We start from the raw sequence: 21,594 nt of genomic DNA, 5'->3' as shown, positions 1-21,594 counted from the left end.
TCTATGGCTAAAGTAGAGGAAAATATAAATATATATATTTTTCCAAGACGAAAACAAATTACGGCTCCTTTCAGACACGAAATGAATAAGCAATTAGAGATTCTTTCTTTTTCTATAGGAAACATTTGCCACACAGAAAAAGATAATTACATTTTCTCCTGTGAGTCATAAGGTTTTTGACCCTTTATTATTTCTTTATTGACATTGTCTGATGGTGAGAAGCAGCTTCTTTATGACTGTATATGGAATATTATTACCTATTTAGGTTAAGGACAGCGCCACAGAGAACGTATGGATCTTTTTTGTTATTTCAAGGACCCATTAAACGCTACAATGGATTATTGTGTGTAGAGGATTTTACCCATGTGCTTATTAGCATGTGAAGGTTTCTGTGGCGTTAAGCCTCCACGAGAACTGCAACTAACGTTTATTTTCTTGATTAATCGAGTCATCGTGCTACTTTAGCTGCTTCTTTAGCTGCTACTTTAGCTGCTACTATAGCTGCTTCTTTAGCTGTGTTTGTAGCTGCTACTGTAGCTGCTTCTTTAGCTGTATCTGTAGCTGCTTCTTTAACTGCTACATTAGCTGCTTGTTTAGCTGCGTCTGTAGCTGCTACTTTAGCTGCTTCTGTAGCTGCTTCTTCAGCTGTGTCTGTAGCTGCTACTTTAGCTGTGTTTGTAGCTGCTACTGTAGCTGCTTCTTTAGCTGCTACCTTAGCTGCGTCTGTAGCTGCTTCTTTAGCTGCATCTGTAGCTGCTTCTTTAACTGCTACCTTAGTTGCTTGTTTAGCTGCGTCTGTAGCTGCTACTTTAGCTGTGTCTGTAGCTGCCACTTTAGCTGTGTCTGTAGCTGCTACTTCAGCTGCTTCTTTAGCTGCTACTTCGGATGCGTCTGTAGCTGCTACTTTAGCTATGTCGGTAGATGTGTCTGTAGCTGCTACTTTAACTGCATCAGTAGATGCGTCTCTAGCTGCTACTAGCTGCGTCTGTAGCTGCTACTAGCTGCGTCTGTAGCTGCTACTAGCTGCGTCTGTAGCTGCTACTGTAGCTGCTGCCGTAGCTGCTACTTTAGCTGTGTCTGTAGCTGCTTCTTTAGCTGCTGCCATAGCTGCTAATTTAATTAATTTAGTAATCAAACAGAAACAAAAGTCTAGCTCTGGATTTAGCAGTGAGCTAAAGTGAAGTTTCATATGTTGATTCTCCTGATCAGTTTCCCCACATTCGCCGTGTTCAAACAGAACACAGCACTTAATTCCTCTCCGATGGGATTAGCCGCAGGTAACAAGACATCAGATCTCCGCGCACCGAATGAATTACGTGAAATAAGATTTGAACCGCAGTCATAAAAAAACGGGAGCTGCCAAGAACGGCTCACGGAGTAATAGCATTTATGTTCTAGTGTTTGCTAACAAATGGATTCAGGGTCATTTGATAGCGAGATACATCTCCAGGCTTTAAAACCAGGGGTGGATTATGTTGAGATAAAAAAACACTGTGTCCATATGTTGTGTTACGATGTCCTGAGGAGTGAAAATTCCTCACCGGAGAAAAAAAAAAGAGTGGAGAACGGCCGCGAACACGCATGAGCGGACGCTAAGCAGTGATAAATGAAGGCAACAACACGCGAAGACGAGGCATCACTTTGTCATCTCGCTGATGAATACAAGAGCCTATTTGTTAGCACTCGATGGAGAACACTTGTCCTGGGATGGTGATGGAGTATTCAGATAACTCATTCGGCTTCTAATTTGCAGCAGCGTTGTTAGATTTATCATCTGGCAGAGGCTTTGGGGGTCTTCCCTCCTCATCCTCCCCCCTTTACTCGAGTACACAGGTGCAGTTTACAACGGCGACAATGATGCGAAACAGCTGGTGGAGAAGTCGTTCTCTACGACCTCCGTGCATCTGAACCGCAACCTCTGAATAAACCTGTCACATGTGATTAGGTGTAGGCTGTTGGGGGGGGGGGTGCAATTTACCACCTTCTATCTGGTGAATATGCGATGTGGATGTTGGATTCCTGAGGAAACTTGCTCTGACGGTGCGGCGAGAGTCGCTCTCACGCCGCTAATTCTGAAGCTATTTTTCCATCGTGGTACAGTTCACTATGGTTTGGACTGGTAAAAGTCCTGGATCAGGCTTGGGTTTTCACGGAGAACAGTATTTTACTTGTGTGCTGTGCCCAATGGCCTTGTAATGGGAGTGGTGCACAACAGACTACAAAGGAGGACATCCAGCAGCTCCTTTCGATTGGGACTATAATACTATAATAAAATATATTTGTCTTTTGCAGCTGTTGATATTACAGCCAGGTTCCCTAAAGACTGACGACATGAAAGCTATAAAACTAGTGCTGTGAAAAAGGTTAATGCACGTTAATGCGCGTTAACGCATGTTAACGCACGACACGTTTTCATGACGACTAACCGGAAATAGACGTGTATGACGTTATGTTTACATGCCGCGACACCGGAGTCCAGGCACCGTTTACCAGTTAGCTTTGTTAGCTGCATTAGCTCCTTTTAGCACCGTTAGTGCGCCTACAGTGTAACTGGAGCGGTCTGTTTATTAAGGAAAAGAGCAGCGCCACAAATGACTAGCGTACCTGTGTACTGCGTATATGTGCCTCCGTTACTTTATAGACTTATTTTGACAATCCGGAGTCATGTAAACATGACGCGTCTTTTTCCGGTCAGTCGTCATGGAAGCGTGCCGTGCGCTAACGCCGTTAAACGCCGTTGACGCGTTAACATTTGACAGCACTATATAAAACCAGATCTCAATAGCAACTTTAATGATAAATTCACACTCAATTCCTTGATGAATCCGGACCAGGGTTCTTCTGAGAGCTACTTTACTTGCTAACTGAATGAGCTTGATGGGGGGGATTGGATAAAAATGTAAGCGGGTTTATGTTGGATTATTTAACCCTTTGGCGAGCTACTTGGAAAGGAACTGGGAGCAACTGGTAGCTCGCGAGCTACTTGTTGGAAACCCCTGATCTCAACGAACAAACAACTAAATATGTTGGACTGTTCAGCGTTGCTCAATAGCTAACTTTGGATCGTTGAAATTGGCATTTTGTTGTGCTCATTGTGCAGTTTTATAGGGTCTGACATTTACAACCATCAAAATAACTATCATAGGTAATCTTTGGACGTTTTAAAGCCTGACGTTGTTTTCTTATGTATTGATTCTCCCAGGTTTGGTCGGAGACGATGGCGACTGTGGACGATGCTGTGCTACGAGGTTTTGCGATCACTACGAAGAGGATTTAAAAATGCATGATGGGACTCTAAAGACGAACGAGACCGTTAAACTCTGGAGGTGGCATCGTTTCTTATTGATCAGGATGGAAACGGACGCGGACTGCATCCAAACTGGGTACGTGGTGACCGAAAGGAAGTCATTTCAATGTCTCTAAGACTAAATCCTTGTCATTGTGTTATATTACGTTATATAACAAGCTTTACTGGAATAAGTGTCATTTCACAGTTCCAGCTCTCTTAGTGTACGAGTCATCAATTATACAACAACAATTCAAAGAAAACAAACTCATATTATGTCAGTCAAAAAGGGATTTACATTGATATTGATACTTTAGCTGCGTCTGTAGCTGCTACTTTAGCCGCTACTGCAGATGCGTCTGTAGCTGCTTCTTTAGCTGCTACTGTGGATGCGTCTGTAGCTGCTACTTTAGCCGCTACTGTAGCTGCTACTTAAGCCGCTACTGTAGATGCGTCTGTAGCTGCTACTTTAGCCGCTACTGTAGATGCAGCTGTAGATGCAGCTGTAGCTGCTACTTTAGCCGCTACTGTAGTTGCGTCTGTAGCTGCTACTTTAGCAGCTACTGTAGTTGCGTCTGTAGCTGCTACTTTTGCTGCTACTGTAGATGCATCTGTAGCGGCTACTTTAGCCACGTCTGTAGCTGCTTCTTTGGCTGCTACCTTAGCTGCTGCCGTAGCTGCTAATTTAATGCTGCTTTACCAGCTTTACTGATATAAGTGTCATTGAGTTCCAGCTCTTTTAGTGTAAGAGTTATCAATTATACAACAACAATTCAAAGAAAACAAACTCATATTATGTCAGTCAAAAAGGGATTTACATTGATTAACAGGGATTAGCTTTATGGATTTAGGGATTACCTTCATGAGCCGTATTCCGTTCTTTACCCTGTTTATTATTCACCAAACTCACTCAAACGCTCATTTTTAGCATTTCTGATGATCTATTTGAATGCTGCGTGAATTTAAACTGGGGAAGTTTAACAATTCATGAATTAGCTTAAGCCCGTGACGACATCTGTCTGCACCAGATCTATGAAGCAATCGCGTCAGAGAGGTCTTTCAAGAGAAATTCAGAACGGGTCAAATCAAGCTAGCACGTTTGCGACTTCTGTCTTTCTGTGATGCTGTAAAATACAGTATATTTAAAGTAAAAGACAGAGTTCTCGGCAGAGAAAATCTCTAAGAATTAGCTCCGTCACAGACGACGAGCTCAGAGAAATGTTAACCGTCAGAGAGAAAACGATAATGCGATGGAGATAAGAATAGAAAATCCCTTCAGAGATTCACTCCGCTGACTGTAAAGTGGATTTTCTACCAGGATATTTTTCACACACTCACATATTCTCCGTACGTGTCCTGGACGAGGGGAGGAGCCGGCCGGTACCCAGCAGCTGGTGGGGCCCCTCTGGCCCTCTGTACCCCCCTGGCTCTGGAGGACGGAGGCCGGCTGAGGGGGGCTCCTCCTCTGGGCGCTGCCCCTCGGGGCACTGCCGCGTGCAGGGAAGGAACTCCTCCTCGACTCCTGACACACGGGGAAAGACACAAACATCCGCAGCAGGTTGAGATGAAAGAGCAAAAAAAACAACTTTTATGTTTGAACATATTCTGTTAATTAAAGCGAGGAAAGAGTCACAAATAAGATGCAGAGACATCCAGACGAGTCAGAAACCATGTTGAAATGACAACATTACAGTGACATGGAGGTGTCCACTCTATACGCCTTGTCTTCATGATGAGGTGCTGCAGTTTATTATGTTTATAGCTCTTCTGCTTCCACTTCCACTCCATGAAATGATTTCCTACATCAGACACATTCAGTCAGGTTATATATATATGTGTGTGTGTTCTTGTACTTGCGGCATACTGAGGACCAGTGAGGGTTTTTAACCAACAATGTGAGGTCATTTTTACGGAGTGAGGACATTTTGGCCGGTCCTCACTTTGTTTTCATTGAAATCACTTCCTTAGGTTGCTGTAACATGCTATACTCAATTTGTCAAAAATTTGGACCAAAAATTTTTGGTCAATTTTTTTTTTCAAATTTTATTTTCTAATTTTGGGTCAATTTTTTTTTTCTAATTTTGGGTCAATTATTTTTTTTTTTAATTTTGGGTCAATTTTTTTTTTTCAAATTTTGGGTCAATTTTTTTTTTCAAATTTTGGGTAAAATATTTTTTTCAAATTCACTTCCTTAGGTTGCTATAACATGCTATACTCAATTTGTCAAAAATTTGGACCAACAATTTTGGGTCAAATTCTGGACCCAAAATGGTGTGGGTCAAATTGTTTTTTTCAAATTTTGGGTCAAATTTTTTTTTCAAATTCTGGGTCAATTTTTTTTTCAAATTTTGGACGACAGTATAGTATGACGTTTTTGTCAAATTTTGGACCCAAAATTTTGGGTCAATTTTTTTTTTCAAATTTTGGGCGACATAGTATAAGTATGATGTTTTTGTACAATTTTGGACCAAAAAAAAAAAAAGGGGGCTCCACCTGCAGACATTTTATGGTACTGCAACCAGTAGTCCTATATAGATGTCATTCATGAAGTAGATATTTGTAATTGTGTTGATTTATAAAGTGGAAATGCTGGTCCTCACTTTGTCAGCAACCCAGTCCTCAGTATGCAGTAAGTACAAGAATGTGTGTGTGTGTGTGTGTGGGTGGACAGAGATGATGGAAGTTGAGGTTTTTCCTCCTGTCGAGAATGGAGTGAGTCACTCACATCCATTACTTATTTTTTTTATTTTATTTTTTTTAAATAGCACACATTTCTTGTGATTGCTTTGTTGTCGATGAAGGAAAATGTAGATGAAGATGCTTCTGGCTGTTTAGTGATTGATGCTTTACACTGTTGTGTGTTTGTCAATGTGATGAAAAACAAAAAAAAAAAACAGCTTTACATAGAGTCATAAGGATAGTAGGGCTACGTGATTTTAAACATGGTCCTGCAGAATGGGACAATACTTTTTTGTGCATCCCTAAAGGATAAGATAGAAAATCTTGATAAGTGAGTTCATGACGCCTTATGCCTGTAGGGATTATACAGGGTTGAGGGTAAAGTCAAGAATGCAAACCCTGCACTTTCTTCCTTCTTTGTTGACGTGTTGACGTATCACTATGTGAGTGCCTTAAAGGTATTGATTTCCACACACTTGTCAACAGGACATTATCAATATTGCAAATCTTATCGTACGTTAACACCCCCGCGGACCCTATACGGCAAACATGGCAGCTCTTCAGAGTTCTGCAGAGTTCTGCAGCCTCCAATGTCAAAGTAAACAAACCCGGTCCTTCACAGAGACACAGATACTGATCTGTACGGTCATCTCCACAAATTAACACCAAAAACCCCGCACAGTGGAAGCTGCTGTGTCATGGAAACGGAGGCGGTGCGGAGCTGCTCCGGGGGGGAATCAAAGGCACCGTGACCTTGTGGTGGTTTTTGGTGGAAAATGTCATTTCAACTGAGCTTTCCTTTAAAAAAAGCAGTTAAATGATCTGAAGCAGCAGCTGAACGGCTCTCCAGGTCATTTCATCTGTGCAGCACCGCACAACGTCAGAAGGTAGAAGGAAACGTCTAATTTTCTGAATAACGAGGACAGCGATGAATAGATGTTTACTTGATAGGGAAATGAGGCCACACCTCGAGCCGAGGAAAAGACAGTTTGTTCAGCTTCAAGTCAAAGTGGAGTCAGGTGACGTCTGATGCTGCGATGCTAATCCACATCAAGCATTTGGACCAAATCTATATTCTACTTCCCCGTGCAGGAGCCCGTGGGAACGTTAGGTAAATGCTAATTTACCGCGCGGTTTCTATTCCGACTCGGAACAAACAGCGACTCGCTGTGACCTTGTTTATCAGAAAATCTGATGAAAGAAGTGCGTTTTTTGTTTTTTCAAACTCCAAAAGAACAAACAATACTCTGAGTTTATTTGTTTTTTCCTCTTTTTAGTGCACAGCGTCAATACAGCCGAGCGCTAACGTCGTCTAATGACCGCGAGTGTGTTTATTTGTAGTCTTGTTTGGTCTCGGAGGAGAAGGAATTAGCGTGGGATAGAAGGGAGGTGAGCGTGGGCTCATTTGCATATAAAGACTTAAATACAAAAGTGGCTCAGCGTCGCTAATGTTTATTGACACTAGTCACTGCATAATGGTACATGTATTTACCGTTAGCCGCTTATTCTACGACAAATGCATCCTGTTTTTGAGTCTTTTTGGTATTGTTTGAACGATAATTCTTATTAGTTTGGCGCCTTTTTGCTATTAGCTGTGCGGCTTAAAAGACGCTATTTGAGCATCGGACTATGTTGGATTTGAAGAATTCATAGGAAACGCATTGTCATACATAGTTTTTTGTTTGTTTGTTTTTTAGCTCAAAGTGAGAGAAATTCCAAGAGTGACCACCTGGTGGCCGTTCAGGAGAATGCAGGAATCAGACTCTTCCACCTGGATGCAGTATTACTACCAAAGATATTATTAATAATAGTAATAATACATCTTATTAGTTTGGCGCCTTTCCGACACTCAAGGTTGTACTGCAAGCTAATACCAGGCTTCTAGCTAGCGCATTTAAGCGCGGCGGCCCGTTGCGCTCTAATTTGCGGCCAACGCGCTAAATTGAGGAAGCTACGCCAGAAAAAAAATATAGCTTAACCACGTCGAATGCCGCGTCGTGTTCTATCTAACACTGCTAGCATCGTAACGTGGAAATAACAACAAACGCATCGCATTTCATGCGTTATGAAATACGATGTGTTTTATCGAGTGATAAAACTTAACCGCACATAAATTAGTAATCGATGATGCGAAGGCAGATTACTCTGCGTAGTTCATTCACACGGCTGTCTCGCGTTAGCAACCTGTTAGCCAATCAGAAAATAGCATTATTTTGATGCTGGGTAAAGTCTGAAAATAGGTCTACGCTCATTCCACGAAGGCGCAGGAGCAAGGTTTTGAGTTAAAGAGCACGGTCAGATCATCACTTCAATTATAACCACTTAATGTATGATAATAGCTAATTAATAAAGCAGCCTCGAACCCTGAATACTCTTACTTTGACTGGCATGGACACAGCTTTTGGCCTAACCCTAACAGGAATAAAACCACTTGTATAGTCTGTAATTGGACAACACTGGCTGACCGGTCCAGGAAAAGGGTTTAATTAACGTCGCTTGCTTATTGGAGCGCTGCTGTTGTACAGGACATGTTTTGTCATGTGGAAACTCAGGAGGAGGCGGGGCTAACGAGAAGAGAGTGAAGTACAGTGCATGTCCACGTTTTACGACAAATTCAATAAAGATTCTATTTTTGTCGTGGTGTAACAGTGAGTGAATACTTGACTATGGAGCGAGGCCAGCGCTGCAACTGTTCTGATAATGAGTCTGATGGTTCTTTTCTAAATCAGCGTCTTTTGACAGCTCAGTCCACATTTCATCTCTTGTCCCGTTTGTTTCCTCTTGCTCGTCTTTGTTGTACAGAACACGGCCACGTTAAGCTCATTAAGCAACCGCGCGTTTGCATATTTATTTGCACGGTGCACAAGTTAAACAAAAAAAAAACCTCGCTTTGGTTTGTACTTTTCTGCCAATCATCTGTGGCTTTCTTCTCTTCTTTGTAATTCGAGCTGAGGTCTGCACACTGTCAGCATAGTTTGGAATATCAGGGCTCATTTTCCTGCCTTCAGACGCCGCGATGCTGATGCTAATGCTGCTGCTGCCATTCATTCTTGTAGAAAATGAGAAACATCTTCTACACACACACACACACGTTGAGGGAAAGATAACTCATCACATTAGACAGGAAGTCTTTGTCTGGTTTCTTTGAAGTCGTATCTGTCCTGTATCACTCTGTGCAGCTACATTAGGAAACACTTTGCTCTCTGTCAGTCAGACGAGAAACCGACGAGTCTTAAATAACAACAGCGCAACCTCTCAGAAATGGTTCTTTTCACAGATGTTTCAGCAACAATTCAACGGCAAACTGCGACTCTGTGGTGTCAGCTGACATTTAACCAAATCATATATATATAGAGGAGAAGTTGTTAATATTTGCAAATATCTACCCTACCGTTCAAATGTTTAGGCTCACTTAGAAATTTGTTTATTTTTTGAAGGAAAAGCATACTTTTTTTCAATGGATATACTGGAAACATTTTTGAGAGAGATTCAAATTTTGAGCAAAAATAAATAAATTTTGAGCAACAAAAAAACTTTTTGATCAAAAAAAATTTGATTTTTTTTTTTAAATGTATGTATTTTTTTTATTCTGAGAAAAAAATACAGTTGAGAAATCTCCTTATTTTTTGAAGAAAAAAACACTTTTTTCAATGAATATACTGGAAACATTTTTGAGAGAGATTCAAATTATGAGATAAATAAATTTGAGGGAAAAAAAATTTTGAGAAAAAAAAATTGAGAACATTTTTTAAAATTTGATATTTTTTAATTTTGAGAAAGATTACAATTTTGAGAAAAAAAAAATTTTTGAGAAAAAAAAAAATTTTGAGAAAAAAAAAAATTTTGAGAAAAAAAAATTTTTTTGAGAAAAAAAAATACATTTTGAGAAAAAATAAAAATTTGAGAAAAAATAAAATTTTGAGAACAATTTTGAGAAAAATTTTGAGAAAAAAATATAGTTGAGAAATCTCCTTATTTTTTTTGAAGGAAACCCACTTTTTTCAATGAATATACTGGAAAAAATGAACACATTTTGAGAAAGATTCAAATTTTGAGAAAAATAAATCAATTTTGAGAAAAATATATAAAAGTGGTATCAGGCCCAGCGAGGTCAGTTGAAAATACTTACTTCATGCTTTGTTTTGGGCGTAATTAAACACTTTCCTGTGTCATGTCGCACACCTTATAGGTTGCAGACAGCGTCACATTTTGTTGTACATAGTGATTTTGGACTTCATCAAAACTCCCCAGTTGCTTTCTGGTTTGTCTCGAGTTGAAGTACATTTAAAATATCTCAGTAAAATCTGACAGCAGTTCATCAAATGATGCAAACAAGTGTAATAAATATAGACGCAAAACAAGGCGAGATGTCAGAAGGATTTAGTGAAATGTAACGTACTGTGTTCAATTAACCGTGGAGATCCATGGAACTCCCTGAAGCATAAATTGAAAAACTGTCAAACAACAAAGATAATAATAAAGTATAAGTAAGTGAGGCTTCTTGTAAAGTAGTATATAAGCCTTACTAACAGCTGTTAGCATGTCATTCTGAGTCTTCCCACCGTTCATGAACGTACAAGTATATATTCGTCAAATCAGCACCAGTCTGAATCCTCTCCACGCTTATGTTCTTATTCTTATTCTCTGTTTCCCGGCTTGTGGCGACGAACACAGTCGTCCCATTCATGCCGCTCGTTCACCGAGAGCTCGCTCCTGCAGGGCAGACCCTGGATCAGCGCAGTGTGGAGCTGACTGTGTAATGAGCTGTCGCCTTGGTTAAATCAGGAGCTCGGTGCATTCGCGGCCCGCCGCCGACGTTTGCGCCGAAGCGTTTCGATTCCCGGTCGTTTTTTTTAAAGCATTTTGGAACAAAACTGACACGCGAACGCACACAAATAGAACGTCTCCATTCACACAAAGTGAACGTTATTGTGACACGGACGCGTATACGTTACGCGTATTATCGCGCGGCGACCGTAAATACGCGCTCTAAGTGACACCGTTAAGTCTGAAACGGCAACGAGACACCGCGCACGTTCCCGTTTACAGAAAGCAAGAACAAACGCCGTCTTCCCAGTAGCTTCTCCAGCTGTAAATAATACCAACCCCCCCTCCCCCCCAGCATACACACACACACACACACACACACACACACATGCGTGGACTACCTGGGAGGCCCTGGAACAGGTGTCCCTCTCGTACGGGTGACTGCCTTGCCCCTCACCGACGGCACCTTTGCGTCCTCCGAGCCTCCGTTCAGGTACGTGAGCTCCTGCAGCTGGGCCTGTCTGATCTCATCATTGTAATCCTGCACACAGAAGAAGAAACGGTGTGTTCACACACACACACACACATTATATACACACACAAACACGCGCTCAGTCAGCAATAAACCCCGGCGTTCAGTTGCTCTGTATTAAATTACATCCTTTATCTCCAGGGCTACAGCCGCGGGAATATCTAATTAATGTACTTTACAGTGTTGCCGTGACCACTGTTCAGATCTCACATTGATAAAAGCGCCCGGATCCTATTTGCCTTTTATTTTCTCACACGTTTTCTTCTTCTTTTTTTTTTTTTACATTTTTATTATTATTATTGCTATGGAAATGAGTCGTTAATCGATTGATATGATGTTTTATAGAGACGAGAAGAGGAGGGTAAGTAACGTGGTGGTGGTGGTGGTGGTGGTGGGGGATGGAGATAATTAATGAGATGTAGATCATCATTGCTCTGAGCATTGGAGAGATCATACATAATGAATGGAAGTGTGGGGGGGGGGAGTAAATAAGCTCCATGTCGCAGAGGAGGAGGGGTTTTACTGATACAGAAGAGATCGCAAAACACTTTAGAACCAGATCTCACACACTTCGTCATGTGTGAGGACCAAAAAGCTAAGAAACACCAGGACATTTTGGCTGGTGCTCACGACTCTAATGTAGTCGTTTTTTCCGACCAAGTGGAACAGTTTGGTTTCCTTTAGCATCAGTTACCAAAATAACTGGCCCCAAGTGTTCCATTTTTCCGGTTCCCTTCCCTTGAGGTACCAGAGTAACGGTCACACACCCTTTGCGACCACATCTAACCGAGCAGAAAATAGAGCTGCTGGGACGTCCTCCTTTGTTGCCTGTCGGGTCGCATTCGACGTCCTTCGTAGAGCCGCACACCGGTACGACGCTACGCATCGCAACCTGCGTACGAAGTAAACGTGCTGTTCTCAGTGGAAATGCAAGCCCGACCGAGGGCTGTACCGTTCCAAACCGAAACAGGCTTTTTTAAGGGTTAAGATTTGGAATTTAGGGTTAGAGGATTAGCAGAGGGGGCTAGGAGAGGGTTCAATATCCTCACAAAGTACACTGAACAAGACCTCTTTTTTAGCATAATTCTTGACCTTCTCAGAACCAGTGGTCCACCTTAATGGGGACCACCCAAAGGTCACTGGGTTCTCATGAGGCGGAACCTTATTTCTGAGGCTCTGGTTAAGATTTTGGATTGTGAGTTAGGCTAAAACAAGAGTTAGGTATTAACTTGTATTAACTTATGGTTTATGTTCGGAGAAGGTTAGAAGGATTAGATGATGGAAACTGGCTTTTTTCAGGGTTAAGATTTGGAATTTAGGGTTAGGGTTGGAGGAATTTAGTTGAGATGGTTACGTTTGTCAATGTCCTCACTAAGAACACTGAACAAGAAAGTGTGTGTGTGTGTGTATTTCTACTTTTATGACCTCTGTCTGACCTTTAATAAACAATAATTGGACTTTCTGAGGACCAGAGAACCACCTGAAGATGGGTCCTAATGAGGCAAGACACTTACTTCTGAGGCTCTGGTTAAGTTTGGGGCTTAAGATTTTAGATTGTGAGTTAGGCTTAAGACAAGAGTTAGGTATAAACGTCTATTAACTTATGGTTTAGGTAAGAAGGATTAGATGATGGAAACTGGCTTTTTTCAGGGTTAAGATTTGGAATTTAGGATTATGGGGATTTAGTTAGATGGTTGTCAAGGTCCTCACTAAGAACACTGAACAAGAATGTGTGTGTGTGTGTGTGTGTGTATTCCTACTTTTATGACCCCTTTTTGACCTTTTTTTTTTGGGCGTAATCGCTGACCTTCTCAGAACCAGTGGTCCACCCAAATGAGGACCATCCAAAGATGGGTCCTAATGAGGCAGGACCTTATTTCTGAGGCTCTGGTTAAGTTTGGGGCTTAAGATTTTGGATTGTGAATTAGGCTTAAGACAAAGGTATTAACTTGTTATGGTTTAGGTTAGGAGGATTAGATAAACCTGACCCTCATGTGGAGGTAGAAGATGGATGAATGGATTGATTAGGGTAGTGATAAGGTTTTGGTTGGTTTGTCCAAATGACTCCTAACAAGAAGACCTCTGTAAACCCTCAGTACGAGTGTGTGAGTGTGTGAGAACATACTGGTATGAGGAACTTCTTGATCTCCTCCAGAGCGTGGCCCATCCTGGCGTAGGCCTCGGCCGGGGGAGCGAACACCTCGATGAGGACGTGCAGGTCCTCGTTCAGGTGGTTGTATTTGGCCTCGCCGCTCTGCCGTAGCTCTTCTTCCTGATGGAACAAGAACACAGTATCGTATGTCGTCGTAAATCCTCCAGACTTGAGATGGATTTTAAGTCGGAACATTTGTCTTTTTCAGTATTTCAGTGAGAATCTACTGCGTGTGTTTACATAACGAGGTTTGATGCGTCAGTTCTGCAGAGCAACAATCACAAAAACATACTTCTGTGTGTGTGTTGTTTTTTTTTGTTGGATTCCAACAAACAGGCAGTGCCTTTAATCATTTTAACTGTTGGTGTCACATGTAATCGATTGCTTTTGTCCTGGCACAGCTGCCTGTCCTCATAACCCATGTTCAGATGAAGAATGTGTTTCTGCTCTCTGCTTGGTTCTCGTATATACGTCGTGACCGTGGCTGCTGCAAAGCAAACGCATCAACGCTGCGAGGACGAAGAAATCTATACGTTTTTGAAAGATACAGAGTGTGAAGAAGATTTTAATTAAATATTAAGGAGCTGTATACAAAGTTAGGGCTGCTTTAATAATAATCACATCATTATTTGGGTCTAAATTGAAATCACAATTATTTCAATGATTATTCGTTGACACAAATTGAGTTGAACATGAAATTTTGAATGAAACCTTTTGAATTTATCTTAAAATAAAAAAAATTCCCAGATGATGAGCGGGACAGGATCCCCGTTTGGTAATAATTGTTTTGTTTTTGTCAGCTTTTGGCACCAATAATCGTATTTGAACGACAAAAAATGTCATATTCATATTTGATGTATACAGCAAGACATTGTTGGAGCATTAGCCACAGCTTTTAAAAATTTGTGGACATCCGTGTCCTCATATATAGTCTAGTGGCATCTTCTACCACACAAAGAAGGAAAGTAACCTCTTCTTCTGTCGATACTGTGAATCTACAGATTCCGTGAATCTACAGATACCATTTTTATCACTCTACGACCAAGATTCACGGATCCAGCCCCAAAATAAGAGCAAAACAACAACTGACTTTCAAGAACTACAAGCAGAAATGTCGTCTTACCTTTGCTGTTTATCAAAACAAGTTATTTCCACCGGAACAAAACCACTTCTAATGAAGAACTACACTTTCCAGCAGTGAGAACGCCCAAAACATCTCTTTACTAAAACCTCTGTAATTTAACTCTGCTTAGCTTCAGCAGCATCAGACTTTGCACAGCTCATGTCCACATGTTGTTACATGACCTCCATGTGTTTTTAAGCTCCTGCTGCGTATTTTAAAGGTGATATTTGCTTTAAAATGCAATATTTCTTTAGGCGAGAGAAAAAAATCCTTCAGTTATGCTGTGTTCCATGTACATTTACTCTGACACAGTGGCATCTACAGTGAAACTTACACCTCTGGTGGAATCTCACAAGTGTTATCTTCATTTTGATACCAAGATAATCCACATAGAGCTTATAACTGCAGAGGTTTACTCTATTTAGTTTTGGGCATGTCAGGGAAGAAGTGGTTAAGGAGTGTTTAGTTGACTTATTAACTGCTAGAAGCTACCAAATCATACGCAATGGATCCAACGTCTACTGCGAGACTTTTTAAATATAAACAAACATAGATAAACTGCTGGAGACACAAATGCTCTCTCGGTCAGGTCTGATAGTATTGCTGAACAGAGCATACAAATCCTTTCTGTTCATGGAGCCCAAACAGAGGGAGAACAATAACAATACTTGTCCTCATAGGAATCCCTGTGTGAGGGAATGACTTTAATAGGAAGCTTTTGCAGAGGACCAACACAATCCATCACCGTTACAGTCACTTTTAGCTCCGTAACGACAAAGTTTCAAGCCGCAAAGTTGACTCAAAAGTCTATTTCCACCTCTAAAGACTGCGAGAAGATGAATTCCTTGACGAGTTCTGCTGAAAAACGCTGAAATTGGAACAAAACTCTCTCTGTGTATCTGCGCTCTCTTCTCCACTGAAGTACAGTTGAGTTTGGTGAATGTAAACAGTGAGGACAGAAGCAGGCCAGCAGCAGAGTGTCACCCACAGCAGAGGAAATAGGACGACGAAAAGCCCCCAAATGTCTCTCAACCAAACGACACACAAACGACACAACAACGCGTTTTGTGTCCCAGTTTCTCCTCCTCCTCATCCTCCTCTTCTTCTCCTGGGCCTCTCCGATGGCAGCGACTTCCTCTTCCCTCCTGCTCCCTCACCAGTGAGTCTGATATCGTCTAATTATAAATAACCTTCCTTTATAAGAGAGAGAGCCTGTGGTATGTTAATGATATGTTAATTCGCTCCATAAATCTGTGCTTTACGAGCAAAAAGGGGCTTCTTTTGCGCAGCAGCAGCAGCAGCGGCTCTGATGGTGATGAGCGGAGACGCGTCTTTCATGTGTTCGTCTGCGTTTGCACGACGACAGAAGCAAACTCTGAACATGTCGTCTGAGGACTTGGTCAATCAATCAAACCCTCGTTATTATTTTTTTTACAGCACTTGATTTTCCCAAACGAATCAAATCAAACGCAGAAAAAGAGGCTGAAGTTAAAGCTTTGATATCTGGCTCCTCTCTACCTTTACATGATCAGTGTTTTCTCTGGGTCACACGTGGAATTACACATTTCTGCTGCTGCAGCATGAGAATGATGTGTGATAAAGAAACACTGCTTTATATTACTGTAGATGTGTGAGTGGTCAACAAGACTAGAGATGTTAAAAAACTGAGCATTGGCATCAAAATGGAATCTAAAAATGATAAATAATCATGAAAATAAACTAAATAGGATCTAATAACGATGGAGAATTATGAAAATAAACAAAATTGAATCAAATAATGATGAAAATAAACAAAATAGGATCAAACAATGATAAATAATGATGAAAATAAACTAAATAGGATCTAATAACGATGGAGAATTATGAAAAGAAACAAAATATTTTCAAATAATAATAAATAATGATGAAAATAAACTAAACAGGATCTAATAACGATAGAGAATTATGAAAATAAACAAAATTGAATCAAATAATGATGAAAATAAACAAAATAGAATCAAATAATGAAGAAAATAAACAAAATAGGATCAAACAATGATAAATTATGATGAAAATAAACAAAATAGAATCAAATAATGATGAAAGTAAACAAAATAGGATCAAATAATGATAAATAATGATGAAAATAAACAAAATAGGATCAAATAATGATAAATAATGATGAAAATTAACAAAATAGGATCTATTAACGATAGAGAATTGTGAAAATAAACAAAATCGAATCAAATAATGATGAAAATAAACAAAATCGAATCAAATAATGATGAAAATATACAAAATAGGATCAAATAATGATAAATAATGATGAAAATAAACAATATGCCGAATGTATCGAATCGTGGGTCAAAAATCGTGATACGAATCGAATCGTGAGTTTGTGTATCGTTACAGCTCTATTCAACAGTCATTTTTATTTGGCCGTCGTGCAGCAGATTCTTTTACGATCACTGTGATCAAAAGCTCTTTGTTCCTCAGTATCTGCAGCAGCTGGAGAACAGATCTGTCACTGAGATTGTGCTGAACTCAGCAGATCTCACCTGTCTGTTCAAACCCTCTGTGGGGATTCATGAGTGACAGGTTTCTCTGTGCCGAGCTGCTGCTTCTTCTTCTTCTTTCCTTGTTGTGTCGCTGTAGTGTTTTCCACTTAAAATTCCTTGTGTAGGTCGGACACAGAGCGACGAAGACGGCTCTAAACCTAAAGGCTTTTTTTTTTATAAAAACAGAAGAAGAGCGACGTGAGTTCTGCTGCTGTCGTCGTAAACAACGTGTTTCAGCTCACGCTGTCGCTGAGGGAGAACGTACTGTACAGAGACGACTGTCAGGAGTCGGGAGGGAATGTATGGTTTACACTTAGAGACTGTACGCGACTCACAATGTTGTTTTTAAAGCTCTTTATCTTCACTGGTAATTGTTCAATCGCTAGCTTTCGAGTGTGTGTTTGTTTACACTGCAGTTACAGATGAGCATGAAGCGGCCGGTTTATGATTCACAACGACAATAACACGGATTGAGCGTCCATACGTACGTACGTCAGGTGATCCAGACACAAAATAGTAGTTATTTATCGTCTTTAAAAAACAAACATGTTTTGTCAGAGTAACATTCAAACCACGTCTTCATCTCATCAGCTGGACCACCTCAGCTTTGGGAATGGGAATGACATAATAATGAAGCAGGTGCTTTGATGTGTGCGGTCAGGAGGGGAAACAATAATATATTATATATATATAATTATAAATATAAAAAGCTAAAGAGAACAGCTTGAGAAGATGAAAGAAGAACTCGCTGAGAACCTCAGGGACACAGAGAACAATTATATGAAGAGTTTAATTACAGACTTCCCTTGTTTCCACTTTGATTGACTCTAGTTTCTCTCTCTCTTCTGTTCTCGCTCTGTTCATTAAACCGAGAGGTCGTCTTTGTTATCTGTGATATTGTCAGAATACTGAGGTTAGAAACCTTTACTTTTTAAGCACGTGATACGAGGAAGTGGAACAAGATGACGCTTTACGTTAAAACCTGTCTTCAAACCTGTCTTCAAAGATTTGTCCGGCTCACCTTTTCCTTTAAAGCTCACATAGAGTGGTCCTGTTGCACATATATGTGAGTTATGATGGTCTACTTACATACATTAACTTGTTTTTATGCTCAAAAACCTCCTAGTTGCTGTAAACGAGCCGATAGAAATCTCTCTTTTCTGACGCTGCTCCTCAGCCGCGATATTTCAGACATAAATCTCACCCCCAGAAGACAGAGTCTTGTGATTGGCCAGTACCCGGAAGTGACATATTCAGCACACCAGCTCTCAGAAGCACAGCTCCCCCCTCTGGAACGGTGGATGCACTGCTACTCATTATCAAAACATTGTTTTAACAAGTGTTTAAAAATAGCTTCTTCACGACTCCCCGCCGCAGAAGACACTGACGCTCGTGAAACACCTCCACAACGGACGTTATTCTTCTTCTGCGGTTCAATGTACGCAACCGGATGTGCCCGGACTAGTGCCCGGAGCAGGAGGATCTGCTGTTCAGGAGAACCGCTGTTTACGTAACCGGACCGGGTTTTTTTCAGAGATCTCGCTGAAGCCCGAGATTACAATAAAACACAGCGTTCTCAGCAGTGGCTGAACTGTTTGTTTAGAACCTTCAGGGCTTCATAAACAAGGTAATGACGCAGATACACACTAAAAAACAGTGTTAATTGGAACTTCCGGTCTAGGTCCGCTTTAAAAACCACAGGAAAGTGAAAGAAAGGGAGGAGGAATAAAGTATGAACTCTTACCTTTTCTTTGTCTCTCATGGAGCCTTTCCCCAGAATGGACATCTTGGTGAGCGTATCCTCCTGTAGTCTCTTTAAAGAGTTCCCTCGCGGCCCGAGGAGTTTGCCCACAAAGTTAAACTGAGACGGAAACACAAAGACACAAAGAGGATGAGTCAGAATCTGTGCGTCTGTGTTAAACAGCGAAGACGACGTCTCTCTCATGTTACTTTCACTTTCAGTTCATGTCGTTTCCCGTCTTTTTTTTTTTAGGTCGCTTTCATCAACAGATCTGAGCCACAGGTAAAATCGCTGCTGTGGGAATAACACACAACTCCTTATATGGACGTCCTGTGTGTGTGTGTGTTTATAGCTAACATATTCAGGCTTTAAAACACTCGTTTTATGTGTTGTTGAGTCAAAGTTATGATTCATTTTTTATTGCATTGCATTTTTTTTGGTAGTGATATAGAGAGCGAGTAATTGTGCAGAAGTAAAAAAAAAAAAAAGAGTGTTTTTCTTCTGTTTTTGTAAAAAACAGGCCAAGTGAACACATTTGACAAATTCAATCCGATTTTTAGTACTTTTTGCTCAGTTAAATAAGTTAAATAAAAGTGCTAAGTAGAACCATATACGGTTATTTGGCTTGTCCTCATAGGAGAACCCTTTTGGGCTCCAGGTAGAACCTTTTTATAAAGGTTTTTAAAACCCTTTATTCAGGAAAGGGGTTTTAAAGGGTTATCTGGATCAAAATGGTTCTTACCGGAAGAACCAAGAACTCTTTTTCAGAAGAACCTCAGCCCTTGTAGAAGAACCCTTTGAGTGTACACTTGGAGAGATTGTTGTTTTTTCCTGGAAAAAAGGATATAAGACGATCTATATTGCACATTCTTATAGCCTCTGTATAAACTGTACGGTTTTAACAAACAATTATTTTCTCACTTAATCGAGTGATCGTTTGGTTCTTGTACCTGGAGTCAATGATGTTCTCCAATGTCTTGTTTTTGTCCACAAACCAAAATGATTCACTTTTAATGATTTGTGTGTTTTCTGGAGCAAAGAAACCAAGACAATATATACATTTAAGAAGCTAAAACACTCAGAAATCTGGTTTTAATCATGAAAAAGCCTCAAACCGATGAATCGACTGATTGTTTCACCTGTCGTTTTAACATAGCAATGGAAAATAGCAGCCAAAATTACACATTATATGGAGTATATTAGGTAATATCGCTTGATTGTCCATATCGTTAGGTCGTGGACTTAGGCTAGCTTTACACGACAACGATCTGAACACAAAAGTGTCATTGCGTTCCCACTTTTTATTCCGCGTTTAGACGAGCGTCTTTGGGTGGAAATCTGCACGCACGCGGTGACGCAAAACTGTGTGAAATTTGATGTAGTTTGCATGCTAGGTGGCTAGGTGGCGCTGTGAAGCACTGCCGTACAACAACACCAGGAGCGCAGGAGCGTCGAAACTTCCTTCTACTTCTCTCCAGTAGCGCCAAATAGCAGCTAAGCTCAACTTGAATGTGCGACTGATGGATTATAAACCCACATGATTGTTGTTGTTTGGCTGTAACTGCACGTGGATCTGACGTCAACGCGTACGGGAGGATGAGCCAGCGTGAGCAGCTCAGAGCGCACTTTTTGCGTTTTCAACCCTTTAGACGAGAACGTGACAGTGGAGCGTTTTTAAGATTTCCACTCTGGACGGTGGCTTCATTTTTTTTGTGTTTCTAAGCCCCCAAAAAAACGCCGCCGCCATCCAAACGAAAGGCACATCTGATCAAATATTTTGTCTGTTTTACCCGGGAGCGTTGTCGCGTAAAGCGCAGCCTTGGTTCCAAACATTTCAAGGATGTTACGAATATATTTATCTGGAGCTAAATTTAAATTTGACCACATCTGGAGCTCAGCCGTCCGTCGCCAAGCGTCAAGGTCAGACGGCAGATAAACAACCGAACGTGTTGAACGCGCGACGGTGTCGAGGTCTGAAGTCGCAAAATACTAAGCTCGACACGGGCGGAACGCAAATGAAGCAGCAGACGGTCAAAGAGACAAAGGAGATGCTTCACTCTCTCTCCTCCTGCAGTGAATTATTCAGCCGTCTCCACCAACTATTTAGGTCATCAATTAACGAGCAGGAGGTAGAAAAAAAAAAAACCCAGGCAGTTTTGTTCTACAACTCACCTATAACTCACCTTTACCTCCTCACCTTTTAGCCTTTCTTTTGCTTTATTTTGTGCCAAAGCGAGCGCTTATTAGGAGGCTTTGCCAATTCCTGGGTGAGGGATTTGTGAGGAGAGCTATGGTGATTCTCTGCTAATGCAGTTACTGACTGACTGACTGACTGACTCACTGCTGCCTTTGTATCCGGACTGAACACTGTACTGTATTTCTATTTCTAAGTCGTAAAGGCCCCGCTGTGCTAATTCCAAACGGGACACAATTGTGAGTACGTGGCCTCCTGCGAAGTTCTGACCTTGGCCGTCGTGATTGTGCGAGACAAAAACACGGCTTCACAAGAGAGCGTCCGGGTTTATGTTCTTCATAACCCAGACGTCGACTGCTGCCCAATCCCTTTTCTCATTTTTACCCCTTCTTGTCACACAGAACGGGGAGTTACAAGGAGTAAGGATTATATACTATGCTTAATACACTGACTACATTACAGTACGCTCCTTCAATAACGTGATAGGTGTCTGTCGATGATCCAAAATCAGCTGTTTACGCTATTTAACTAGAAGCACTCGGAGAGCGCAGACCTCCGCCGAGGCAGCTCAGGCGCCCACAAA

The 21,594-nt window shown here is 41.1% G+C and overlaps 1 protein-coding gene across 1 annotated transcript in view; it reads right to left on the bottom strand.

The window, feature by feature from the left end:
• khdrbs3 (KH domain containing, RNA binding, signal transduction associated 3) overlaps positions 1 to 21,594 on the bottom strand; it is a gene marked incomplete at both ends in the record, with an annotated part of 120,062 nt that overhangs the window by 26,102 nt on the left and 72,366 nt on the right. Inside the window, 4 exons of the mRNA XM_083900047.1 lie at positions 4,625 to 4,808; positions 11,134 to 11,273; positions 13,390 to 13,536; positions 18,821 to 18,937. Of these exons, the coding sequence (XP_083756173.1) occupies positions 4,625 to 4,808; positions 11,134 to 11,273; positions 13,390 to 13,536; positions 18,821 to 18,937 (588 nt within the window). The remainder of the gene's footprint in view (positions 1 to 4,624; positions 4,809 to 11,133; positions 11,274 to 13,389; positions 13,537 to 18,820; positions 18,938 to 21,594) is intronic.

This window comes from Microchirus variegatus (assembly GCF_963457635.1).
Source record: "Microchirus variegatus genome assembly, chromosome: 13".
NCBI classification, from domain to species: Eukaryota; Metazoa; Chordata; class Actinopteri; order Pleuronectiformes; family Soleidae; genus Microchirus; species Microchirus variegatus.
Note: the sequence above shows the minus strand (reverse complement) of the source record. Positions and strands in the feature narration are given on the sequence as shown.